Raw genomic sequence first — 13,822 nt, 5'->3', positions numbered from 1 at the left:
AATAGATTTTGGTTTGACTGTATCTATTTGATAAATGAAGTTAACCAACTAACATTATACATACTCTTTTGGTTTCTGTACCCAATATTTAAAAAATTTACAAATGCAATAAAAATAACGGTATCGGTACTCGGTATCGGCAAGTACCACAAATAAAAGTATCGGTATCGGGCGAGTACTGGAAAAAGTGGTATCGGTGCATCCCTAATCTGAATATTGTAGAGATCAAGAGTAAAATATTTATTGGTAATACAAATATTATACAAAATAGAATCTCAAATAATTATATTAGGAATATACTTAATAATATTGTTTATCCTCCAGCTCACTTTTTCTGAACTTCTGAATTTGTAGATGTGAATTGGCGTAAAGCTTGGTGAACAGTGGACAAATTCTATATTAATAACAAAATAAAAGAGGCTTCTTTTAAACTAATGCACAGAATATATCCAGTAAAACATGTACTTGAATACTTTAAATTAGATATTGATTACTCTTGTGATTTCTGTAAAGGTGAAAAGGAAACTATTTTTCATTTATTTTTTCATTGTATACATACACAGTAAAATCCTGAGTGTTAAATTAACACTGCTTGGAGCAAAGCAGAATCACTGAATGAAAGAGAAACACAAGAACTACAACTGACTTCAGCCACAGACTTAGATGAAATCAACTGAAATAAAAAGACATTAAATCTCTCAAGATCCAGCAGAAGATAATTAAACAACTCCACAAACAACATCATCAGCTTCATGCATTACTAACCAGTTTGACTTTATTTACGGAGTATCTAAACCAGAAGTTCTTTATTGAGAATTAAGGTTTAGATTTTTTTTTTCAACTTATCGTTTTGGTGAATAGTGTTTGCTTTAGTTGCCTCTTGACTTTATAAATTTAAGTTTTTCTTTGGTTGTTACAATTGTGTTTATAAAGCACATATGTGATGATAAAATAATGAGTCTCTCATTGCATTTTATCTAGATCTGTAGTGCTTCCATGATTTCTATATTATTGCAGTTCCATGATATGAGATGACCATGTGAGAAAACTTTATAAACCACTTTAAAAAAAATAAGGTTCATAAACAAGTTGCAATTCTGTCACTCATAGACATGAAGAATCAGCATGTGAATCTCAGCAATGGTGACAAAATATTCGGATAATTTTGATATGATTTTTGAACGTCACAAAACAAGGCAGTAAAAAGTCACAACAAAAATAAAATAAAATAGTAAGAATAAAAGAAAATACTAAGACAATGCAGCTGCATAATTTATTCATGTCGCAATGCATGCTGGGAGCCATGGATGAGTTATGATTGGTGCACCCAGAATGCAATGCAACATGAATCTGTCTAATGATTGTCACCATTGTTGAGATTCATGTGCTGGTTTAAGATGTCTGCGTGTCTAAATAAATCGGATGTTCTAAACCGGTGTGCAAAATGTTTTTAAAGTTCTTCATATTGTTTCTTCAAAATGTAGTTATGATCAATAACATACTAAATGTTACTACTGATGACATCAGTGAATCATGCTATACATAATAACTACATCTTTACCAAAAAAGCCAACATAACCTGGTCAGATATTTTCTTGGTTTTTCTTGCCATATCCAGTGTTTCCTAAACACAATTACAGCAACCACAGAAAAGCTAATGTTAAAAAGTCAAGGGTCAAGAGCCCAACTAAAGCAAACACTTATCTCCACAACGGTGACTTCAGATTGTATTATTTTCAATAAACATTAACGACAGTATTAAATAGGAAAATAGTGTGTCAATAATGCAAAAGGACAATAGTAAACACTCATTTTTCAGTTAAATCATGCATATTATACATAATAACTACATCTTTACCAAAAAAGCCAACATAACCTGGTCAGATATTTTCTTGGTTTTTCTTGCCATATCCAGTGTTTCCTAAACACAATTACAGCAACCACAGAAAAGCTAATGTTAAAAAGTCAAGGGTCAAGAGCCCAACTAAAGCAAACACTTATCTCCACAAATGTTATTCTTTTCAATAAACATTAACATCTAAACCTCAGTTAATTCTTAATAAGAAATTTTTAGATGCATGACGAAAAAAGTCAAACTTGTTATTAATGTGTGAAGTTGGTGATGCTGTTTGTCATCTTCTGCTGAGATCTTGAGAGATTTAGGCCCAGTTTCACAAACAGGGCTTAGACTAAGCCAGGATTAGGCCATAGTTCAATTAGGACATTTATAAACGTTATAAACGTGCCTTAGAAAAAACATTACTGGTGTGCATTTTGAGGCCCTTTATTTATTTTTATTTATTTTTTACTGTTACTGTCCTCAGGCACTGTTTCATTTATAAATGTTCATTTTTTAACGTTTATCGTTTTTTGTTTTACATTTGAATATTTCTCATTGTACTGTTCTGATGTAAGTCATTAATAACAATAACAACAACAACAATAATAATAATAATTAATAAAGAAGTCAGCGCAGTCAGAGGACAGAAACTGCGTCCGACTGCGCCATCCACATGGCGGTTCTGCACAGATTTTCCTCATCTTAAACAAGCCTTCTCTCTCTCACCTGACTGCGCTCACTAAAAGGCACGATGGTGATACAGTGTCAGTTCCTAACGCAACGTAATGCTCTCCAGACAGCACACGTACAAGAGCAAAAGACCTTGATATTTTGTTCTCTTCAAAATGTTTGATTTTAAACTCTGATATGATGTTTTCATGACTATTCCCAAACACTATGACAGTGCATTGTCTGTGTGGAATAGATTATTGTTGTCATATTTGCAATTATGTACATGGATAAGCTATTTAAAACGAACAATGCAATATTCCATAAAAATAAGAATGTCAATTTTTTATTCATGGTGACTATAAGCTTTCTCGCAACAAGCGGTTTTCTGCTCTGAAAGTACACGTAACATTATTGATAGTGAGGGAAATAGTCAACCCAATCTGGCAACCCTAGGAAGCACTTTGTGTGTTTTCCCACATGTGGGAGTCACATGAAATCGGACACTTTCCTCAGCACGAAGGACGCTAGACGATGGATTGAGGCAAGAATATATTTGCTCTGTACACAGAACACAGAGAAAAACATTGCGTAGATCTAATGTCCGTAGAGCTCGGCAATAAAAACGAAACATAAAGTTGAACTCACGGAACTTTGCACTGCTCTCCTCCAGTGAGCATCAGCTTGAGCGAGAACCTGCGTCTCTCATCCCACTGGACTGCGGTAATGACACAAACGGCTTGTTTCTTCTGGTGATGTGATGTAGCTCAGAGTTGACAGATCGAATGTTTTATGTACGTTCTGTATTAGTCTAGATAGATGTCTTCGTATTCTTTCCTCAGTATTGTGGAATTGTCTTTCTGCTTCGTGACCCAAAAGTGGTTGTGATAAAAACAGGTTCTGTATTTTCTGTTAGTGCACGTCTTAAATAATAGATCAACTGCAATTCTGCAGAAATGTTTGCATTTGTCTGCTATTGGAATGTCACCGCTTTTCATCTCTTGCCTAGATTTAATGAACTCAGATAGTATATAGAGGAGATGTATTAGGGATCTATTATATGTATTATATTCTTGTTGCACCAGTGCTAGTCGTTTGAGATACAACTATGGTTTTGGATGACAGTGAGTGGTGCAGAGATGTCACCCTTTTTTCTTAATACATAATAGTACAGTAAGATGCACATACATGCATACATATACATGTAAAAAACCCTTTGGTTTAACTTGGATCGTAATTGCAGATTTTAGCAATGCCATGCAGTGCCATGAATGTAGAATGTAACGTTTTCTGCTATGCAATGTATGGGATGAGCAAGACATAGGCCAGTCTACATAACCCCAGTTCACAAATATTTAGCCCAGAATGTTCCTATCCTATGACATGCCTAAGTGGGGTCATTTATCATAATTACTGATAAACCTGTCCTCTCTTAGAAGTCACTGTGATGATGCTGACTATTGTTATTTAACTTTAGTTGGAAACAGAATGCTGCAACAAAGATATGCAACTTCTCATGTAAGATGCAGACAAATGAAAAAAGACAAATATTAGAGACAGATGTGGGAACAGAGAGAAAAGGAGGTTTGCAGAGCAGTGAGGTTGGCTGACTTTTTTCATGGTCTCCATTATCCAGTAGATTTACAGTAATCTGAGTTGCATAGCAGCCACATGAGCTCACAGTGCTGTCCACACTTTGTGCCAAACTGTCAGTGTGCACTTGTATAATCAGAGAGACCAGATAGAGTGCTTTTTAATGACATTTTCAAACTGGCCTCTGTTTGTTTTGTAAGAAGTAGACAGTGGTTACAATGGCCATTCAAGCAGAAGTGGATTTGTCAAACTTTTCTTTTGTTTGAGATTTCTTCTCATAGAAACAATGCACCAGCATTGTGGTGATGGAGAATAGACCCGTTTTTAATTATATCATAATGTTACAACATGCACTATATTAATTAAGATTGTGATAATGTTTAATCAACAATATGTTTTTTTTGTGTATATTTCCTTTAAGGAAAGTTATTAGTTTAAATGTAATTAATTATCATACCTCACAAATGTAGTCTAACCTTGCAAATTTATGACAATTTTATGCATATATTTAGTATTTATATACAACAAACACAGTGAATAATAGGCCTAGTAGTTTTATAATTCTGTTTTTCATCATTACAGAAGAAAGCAAATAGTAGGTCTGCTTATTCTTCAATGATTAATCAATGTTTAATGACAATTTAGAAAATAATTATCACTTACTAATATCCATATTTAATAATATTGGTTATTGTTTTTGAAATTTTGGGTGATCAGATGGGTTTGTAAAGAATACGATTATTTGCCTATCATACAGCCTTATAAACAATACCTTTTTAAAACACTAAAGTAGAGTAAAGGTGCATTCCGTAGTTTGATGCGAATTACAAAAGGTTTTACAAATTTAAAAATAAAGAGTATTATTGTGAAGAGTCATCTGAATGGTGTACACTCATTTGAGATGGAGACTGTACTCATAATTGTTTTGTATAAAAAAGTTTACCCCTTCAGTGTATTTCATTATTATATATTTCACTGCTAAAATGCTGTTAAACATCTAAGAGAATCCTTGCACTCATTGGTTGCTGCCTCTGTAGATACACTAGCAGTGCAAACAAACAAACAAATACATAAATAAAGAGCGTAAAAAACGAGGGTCATTTACAGAGATTGAAATGATCTTATCCAGTTAAAGGGATAGTTCACCCAACAATGAAAATGTTCTCGTGATGATACATTGATGTGTAAAGACACAAAACGATCGGTCTGTGCAAGAAACTGAACAGTATTTATATAGTTTTTTTACCTCTGATTTACCGCAATGTCCGAACTGTCCTGAGCATGTCCTGAGCGCGTTCGCGTCTTCTTCTTCAGCCGGCACGTGACACATCTTCTTCTTCTTGCTTTACGGCAGATCGCAGACTTTTCTTATCTCTCAAATGGACCATTGACACTCCTAATTGAGATTGTAGATAGAGTGTCAATGGTCCATTTGAGAGATAGGTGGCGGTAATGCACTTATAAGTCTGCGATCTGCCGTAAAGCAAGAAGAAGAAGACGCGTCACGCGCCGGCTGTCGAGGACACGCTCAGGACAGTTCAGACATCGCAGTGCATCAGAGGTAAAAACTATATAAATACTGTTCAGTTTCTTGCACAGACCGATCGTTTCGTGTCTTTACACATCAATGTATCGTCACGAGCCACAGGGTTTAATGTGGTTTTGTTTGTGTATGTTTTTTTGACTCTCAAAGCTCTGATTCCCATTCACCTCCATTATATGACTGACAGACTGCAACGGTTTGAGTTCAAAATCTCTGTTCGTGTTCTACTGAAGAAACAAAGTCACCTACATCTTGGATGCCCTGTTGGTAAGCGGATAAACATCACATTTTCATTTTTGGGTGAACTATCCTTTAAATACATTTACTGTGTTGAAGCTCACAGTTTCAGAATTGCAGAGAGAATACTATTTAAAAGGTTTTAGGTATGATACAGTATGTTCATCCATTTTTTACACTGCAAACAGGTCTGGTTTATGATATTAAATATTCAGCCCTGGGTTAGTAATTAGAAATGTATTCATCCTGCTGTGCTGTGCTTCTTACACTGTGGTAATTATTATTATTATTATTTACAAGTCTTTAATTATCATTATATAATATATAGAATTTTAGCAGGGGATGTGGATCTAATTTGAACCAAATCCAGATGCTTCTTTATGTGTGATTTTGTACTTACACTGCCAGTCAGAAGTTTGGATGTACCTTCTTCTTTAGCAGTTTGTATTCATTTTTATTATTTTCAGCATCGTACATTAATACTGAAGTCATCCAAACTGTGAAAGAACATGTATGGAATTATGAAGTAAACAAAAACAAAATGTATAATGGCCCAGTTTTATATTTTAAGATCATCCAAAGTAGCTACATTTAGCTTCGATGTCAGCTTGGCACACTTATGGCATTCTCTCGTCGGATTTGCGGGTTTGTCATCTGGAATGGTTTTCACTTCACAGGTGTGCCTTGACAAGTGTTCATTTGTGAAATTTCTTGCCTTCTTAATGTGCTTAGACCATCAGTTGTCTTGTGCAGAGGAAGGGTGGGTACAGAGACAATGGCCCTATTAGTGCTACTACAACTACTGTACAAATTCATATCATGGCAAGAAACACTCAGTTAAGAAAAGAGAAAAGACAGCCCATCATTACGGTGAGACATGAAGGTCAGTCAATCCAAAATAATCTCAAGAATTTTGAATTTATCCCCAAGTTCAGTCACCAAAACCATGAAACACTAAGATGAAACTGGCTCTCATGAGGAGCGTCCCAAGAAATGGTGACCAATACCTCTGTTGCAGAGGATATGTTTATTAGAATTACCAGCCTCAGAAACCACCTGTTGACAGCACCTCAGATTACAGTACACATAAATGCTTGTGGAAGTTCAAGAGACAGACATATTTCAAAATCCACTGTTCAAGGGAGACTGTGTGAGTCAGGCCTTCAGGGCCCAATTGCAGCAAAGAAACCATTACTTCGGAAGAACGACAAGCTACAAGCTTGGGCCAGGAAACACAAGGAATGGACATTAGATCATTTGAGATGAGATTTTTGGTTCTAACCACCGTGTCTTTGTTAGACGTAGAGAGGGTGAGTGGACGGTTCCTGAATGTGTACCTCATGAGGCTGACTGGGAAAATGCCACAAGTGTGCAAAGCTGTCATCAAAGCTAATGGTGGCTACTTTGAAGAAAACATTCTGGGTTATTTACCATGTTTTTGTTGACTATTATATTGAATAAGAAGGTGTGTCCAAACTTTTGACTGGTAGTGTATGTTGATGAACTCTTTGCTATTGCTTCCATTTACATTAGTATTTATGAGAAAGTCAAACAGTACTCTTGAAGTGTAAATATGACCATTTATATATTAAAATTGTATCCCTGCAAACAAGTCTGCACTTAGGGCTGCCAGCGCAGGGCCCCTGAGAATTTGCTCATTGGCAAAACGTTGGCCCCTTAGCACTGGCCCTGCACGGGCAGCCCTCACTTAACCTCCAGGAAACCTTAGCACTGTTTTATAGGTTGTTTGCACATGACGTCACTGATGACGCGCGCAATGCTAATATATTATCTTATAATAACCATTTGCACACACAAGCATTATCCAGCTCCGCTCCTCCCAACCGCAGACGCAGGTTTACAAGCCACTGTTTCCAGCGTTTTTCAGTCAAATTCTTGAATTTTCCCCCCTTGTGAGCAACACATTTTTGTACACGATAAAAGCTCCTTGTGGTTTCTCGGTTTGTCCGATTTGAGCATCCATAAACAATGCAAAACACTGGCATTTTGAGTTTCTGCTAGTGATTTCTATGGAGAGAAAAATCACTTCCTGCCCTCCAGCTGCATTTCGCGCGTCATCAGAATCACGTGATTGCAAACAACCTATTGAAAATAATACAGTTTGATGTCACCATTATGGAGGTAAGCGCTTGCTTTAGTTTGGGCTCTTGACCCTTGTCTTCTTAATTTTAATGTTTCTCTGACTGTTGTAACTGTGTGTTTCTGATGCACATTTGTTATAACAAAGTTGTAAAATAAGCTGATCTGATGGTTACTTATACTTAAAGGGCCAGTGCAGGCTTTTTTGCATGGATAAATCTAACTAAATGTCGTAGAGATAATTATATAAATGTAACTAATAAAACTGTTGGTCACAGCTTGCTCTGTCTTTGAATTAATCAGCTACCTTTTGTTTGCCATTTTGCTAGTGGGTTGTGAATGGAGAACAAGGCAATGTATCTGACCACCACAAATGAAGACAGGGATAACAGCTCATTCTATGAGGAGGGCTATGATGGGATGAATCTATCAAAACTCAACCTGTGTGAAGAAGGTAAGGATCTTACAGCACATCAGCTCAGCATCGATCACAGAGCTCATTTCCTATCTGATCAAGACAAGCACTTTCATTCATATTATCTCAAAATTGCTGCTGTCACTCAAACTCTTAATTAACCTAAATCAAACCAAGCAATATTTGCTATTTCTATTTTCTTTATTGTGTTGTTTTCTTATTTCTCATCAGAGTTTTAGAAAATGTCATTGCCCCACAGCTGCAGTCTCACTTAGAAGAAAATAAACTCTTATAATCAGGCACTTAGACTGCACGGCTCAGGGTAATCAATGACCTCCCATCTGAGGAATTTTGGGTCTCTTGCTATTCTATTGCTTCATCTCAGCTCTCTCTCACACAAAAGCTCCTTGGCAGTCTTGCCTGTCCTGGTACTAGACTTTCCTGGATCATTGTTTAACTCTTGGAAAATCAGTACTTCATCTCCATTTTGTCAATGCAGTTGTCAGTTCCCAGTTGTCTGACAGTACTTTCTGTCTCCCTCGTCCTCCCGCTGATGCTTATTACTGTTCATTAATCTATGTAAAATGTTAGACGGCAGGTCATTTGAGAATGCCAAAAAAGAGAAAATATGCAGAAAATATTGTTGAAAACGGTAACAGAAACCTTAACAGCAGAGGTGTAGAGTTCCTGAAAACCATACTTGAGTAAAAGTACAGATAGCTTACAGTGAACATTACTCCACTACACCTTACAAGTCACCAATTCCAAAATAACAAAGTAAAAGTCTTAGAGTATCTGATTTTAACAGAACTTACGTATTTTACTAGTAATAAATATAGGCTCAAAGAAGCACTAGTCAAAGAGACATGCCAGTGAAAAATTGTAACGTTGGGGAGAACTTTGGGAAAACAGGCAGAAGCAAGGATCTATGTGCAGGTATTTAATGGAAAAACTAGAACAAACAATAAACCAAAAATCACAGGGAACAAAGAACATAATGTTGAGCAAACCGACAACCATTACATTCAACAACGAACTGAATAAACACTAGGGCTATATATACACAGGGGACTAATGAGCTTAACAGGATAACAAGACACACCAGGGGAGACTAATCAAGGACCAATGAACAAACTAGGGCTGAAATGGCGAGTAAGTCGAATACAAAAAACCATCGAGGCAAATTATTTGGCTCGAGGCTTCGTTTAGTCCATTTACTGTAACTACACACTGAACACTGTGTTTCCCCACGGACCATTATTACTGACGCACTAAACGCTGGACATATTTAAGACCATAAATCAATATGGTGGCTAGTTATGATGTCCCTAAATTAGGTATGTTTTGTGAAAGACAGCGCCATTCATGTTGATTGTCTCATTCTCTCTGACACACACACACACACACACACTCACTCACACACACACTCTCATACACACACAAACACACACCCCATACAGTTATGCATAAAAATACCACAGAAAGAAAGTTAGTCAATATCACACGAAGAGTGCCAGTTTTCACCTCTAAAAAACTATATTGCCTGTTTTTGTTTTGTTTCGCCAACAAAAAATAATTCCAAACACAGCCACAACGTTGTTTTGCGTCTCTGAGCAGCATGAGGGTGTTTCGTTCCTGAATGAATCACCCATTTAAATGATTCGGTTCAATCGCAATGAATCACTTCTTAACAGTGACTTGCTGCCACCTACTGGCGGTTTTAATTTCACATTTAAAGTACCTTTTCATTTTTCAAATAATTGTAAATATCAGTATTCAACGTTTTATTTTTAAAATAACAAAATATTATTTATGCATTTGTAACTGCAGGTTAAATGCATTCATGTCCCTCTGTGTGGGAAATTCATCCCATGCAGCTTCTGTGTTTCCTCTGCATTGCAAAGATGAATTTTGTTGATACTGATATCATTTGTTTGGTAACAGCCCAAATGTCTTATTATTCTAATTGACTGATTAAGAATTTGACTCAAAAAATGATGCACACAAAAAAGAAAACGATTTTATAAAGGTAACAATGCCCATAAAATGTAAAAATCAATTTAAACTTATTGGAACAGATTAATTTCTATCATGGCTGTGAACTGACCAGTACATAGAATATGAAGGATATCAAAAACAAGTTTTACACACACACACACACACACACACACCAGTAAGTAGAGATACATTTAAGAGGGTTTATTCTCCAAATAACTCTAATTTCATGTTGCAGAAAAATGTGTTTAGAAATTGTGTATGGACTTTTGTTCCATTGTTCCATGTTGCCTTCCTGTCCACTGATGTTTGTCTCTTACAAAAGCCACAAAGCCTTCCAAGAAGACAGTAAAGACTTATGTCATGCTTGAGCTTTAGTTAGGCTGAAACTTGAAAGTTAATTTGCATGAAATAAATGCAGTGTTTAGGTATTATTATTATTATTTTTATTACTATTATTTAGATTTATGCAAATGACCTACCATATTTCGCCGAACACCGAGGTCCTGTGATAATATTAGTCCCGTGCGAATCGACATCTCTGTGATTTGGCCTGCATTTAGCAGGTCACATATAATTTTTAGAGGTTTTTGTTTCCTGTGCGCCTTTTTATCCATCTTTTGTGAAGAATGGAGCTGCGTTGGAGCATTGGAGTGTTTGATAGTATTTTGAGTGCTGTCATATCGCTACACCATACAATTTGCAGAAAGAGAAAGCTGAAAAGGTTTTGAAGTTGATGTGTTCACTGCCTGACTCACTTACTGCATGCATCAGGGATATCAAGCATTGGATGTCCTTGAATTTCCTTAAACTAAATAATAACAAAACTGAAATATTGATGATTGGCTCTGCTACCTCAGTCAAAAGGATTGACCTGTCCTTTGAAATTGACGGGGTTCATGTTAAGCCTGCTTCATCTGTTCGTAATCTCGGTGTCTTATTTGACTCATCTCTATCTTTTGCCTCTCATTTTTATTCTGTTGTTAAAACCTCTTTTTTCCATCTTCGTAGTATTGCATGTCTTTAATCTTCTCTAACTCTAGCTGATGCTGAAATCTTAATTCATGCATTAATCACATCATGTCTTGATTATTGCAATGCTCTATTTCTTGGTCTGCCTAAAAAAACTTATTGCAAGGTTACAGTATGTTCAAAACTCAGCAGCAAGAGTTCTCACCCCCACCAGGTGTTCTGCTCACATTACTCCTCTACTGCATGATCTTCACTGGCTACCTGTGGCATCACGTATTCACTTAAAGATATTACTTCTAACGTTTAAGGCATTAAATGGTCTTGCGCCTCTTCATCTGTCTGACCTACTGTACTCCTATTCTCCTGCCCGGTCCCTCAGATCATCTGAGCTTGGTCTTTTGTCCATTCCTCGTTTTCGGCTGTCCACTGTAGGTGGTAGGTCATTTAGTGTTAATGCTACTAAATTATGGAATTCGCTACCCCTTACACTTCGTTATATATCATCTTTGTCTACATTCAAGACTCAGCTAAAACGTATCTTTTTAATATGTATTTTGGATAATGTGGCTATATGTGGCCTTATGTGTTTGTATTGTGTATGTGGCTGTGCAAATGTTTTGTTTAGCACTATGTAAAGTGACCTTGAGCTATGGAAAAGCACTATATAAATAAAACTTCTTCTTCTTCAATGTCCTTCAAAAAGGTCTCTTCAGTATAATGGATAGATAAAATAATGTTAAGTAAAATTAAAAAGTCCAAAGCTTTCTTGCACTGGATGTGCTGGTCTCGGCCTCATTGTCAGTTGCAATCATGTCCTCATCTCATGTATAAAACACCTGTGATTCACAACTACTTGCTAAGGAGCTCGCATTCACCTAAAGTAGCCTTGTTGACTTTTTTTTTTTTTTGATTGCTTGAAAGAACACACAAAATACCAAGTAAACAACAGTAAGAAAAATCTTAATACAATTCAAGAAGTCTAAATAGCAGCATAACAAAAAACATAGATAAACAAAATAAACATAATTAGAAAATTAAGAAAGAATACATTTGAAATAAATACATGTATACATACAGCAATAAAATACAACACAAGAGACTTAATCATCAATACCTTCAAAAGATTACATAGTTTAAGGGCTTTTCTATGACACATGAGATTTAAGGATTTGAAGAAGACCATTAAATCTTTCTGGAAAAGTAAGAAAGTGGTGGTGGTGGGGGGTGTGGGGTTTATTAAAGAATCTGCATTTATGAAAAGCCTTGGTGACAAGTTTGGGTGAGTAAGTGCAAAACTGATAAGAACTAGTACTTTCGGTGCCCTGTAATAGGCAGTATCACGTCTTTTGTAGCAGAAATAAACTGCTGCAGAAAAAGTTAGGTGCAATGCAAAATGTAATGTGTAACTGCAACACTCATTTCAAATGTAGTGGAGTAAAGAGTACATAAACTCATTCAAAAATCTAGTGAAGTAGGGAATAAAAGTTGCTAAAATCTTTGATACTCATTAAAACTACAAAGTATCCGAAAATATACTCAAGTACAGTAATTAATTACATTTACTCAAATACTTTACACCTCTGAACAGAACCAGATAGTTCAAGCGTTGTGCACCCTCTGTATCACATTACACCACAGTTAACATTCTTAGACAATAACATCAACATTCTTTATGAGAAGAAAATAGTTTTTCACACTTGCCTTTACTACGGGTTATTGTCATTCCAAACCCGCTTTTAGCCCTGGGTAAACAAATATTTCACTATAATATCAAACGGGAGTTAGCACCACTTTTTACTCGGTGTTATAGAGCTCTGTTTAGCACCGCTTTTCACTGTTACCTCCACATTGTGGTGTTAAACATGTTAAATGTGAAATTAAATTAAATTAAATGCAAGTTTATTTGTATAGCGCTTTTCACGATACAAATCGTTGCAAAGCAACTTTACAGCAAATTTGGTTTCTACAATATTTAGTAGTAGCTTATCAGTGGTGACAGTCAGTTAATAAACATATGGCAGAAATGTACAGAAAAATCAATTGAAGATGTAATCAAACAGACGATGAACACTATTAACAGCAATTATTATATGATGCAATCAAACTTATAGCAAAATTTGGTAGTTCTGTATGTTGTTTCAGGGTTGGCATCATCTGAGGTCCTCTGAGGGGTTGGCATCATCTCTTCTCAGGTGTTCTGGATCCAGACTGAAGCTTGTGTAAATCCTACCCGTGGCAAAAACAGAGAAACAAATAGAGACATAATTAACGTAGCTGCTGTTCCAACCAAGCACAATTGATTTGTTTAACCCAAACTAAAGAATAATAATAATGTGCATTTGATCAAATATTTGCTTTGACGTATAAAAAAGTGAAAAACTGTCCTCTACAGGTTTTGACCTTTTAATGTTTTGTAATGTGAAATAATGCACGCTAGGTCCAATCAATCCCTCTATCA

At 36.0% G+C, this 13,822-nt stretch overlaps 1 protein-coding gene across 1 annotated transcript in view; it reads left to right on the top strand.

The window, feature by feature from the left end:
* Positions 1-3,037: 3,037 nt before the first annotated feature.
* scara5 (scavenger receptor class A, member 5 (putative)) overlaps positions 3,038-13,822 on the top strand; it is a 103,925-nt gene continuing 93,140 nt past the window's right edge. Inside the window, exons 1-2 of the mRNA XM_016552165.1 lie at positions 3,038-3,232; positions 8,312-8,436. Coding sequence (XP_016407651.1) covers positions 8,322-8,436 — 115 coding nt within the window. The 5' untranslated portion in view covers positions 3,038-3,232; positions 8,312-8,321. The remainder of the gene's footprint in view (positions 3,233-8,311; positions 8,437-13,822) is intronic.

The sequence above is a fragment of the Sinocyclocheilus rhinocerous genome, unplaced genomic scaffold (genome assembly GCF_001515625.1).
Source record: "Sinocyclocheilus rhinocerous isolate Xijiao unplaced genomic scaffold, SAMN03320098_v1.1 scaffold2360, whole genome shotgun sequence".
Taxonomy (NCBI): Eukaryota; Metazoa; Chordata; class Actinopteri; order Cypriniformes; family Cyprinidae; genus Sinocyclocheilus; species Sinocyclocheilus rhinocerous.
This window is presented reverse-complemented; position numbering and strand designations above follow the sequence as displayed.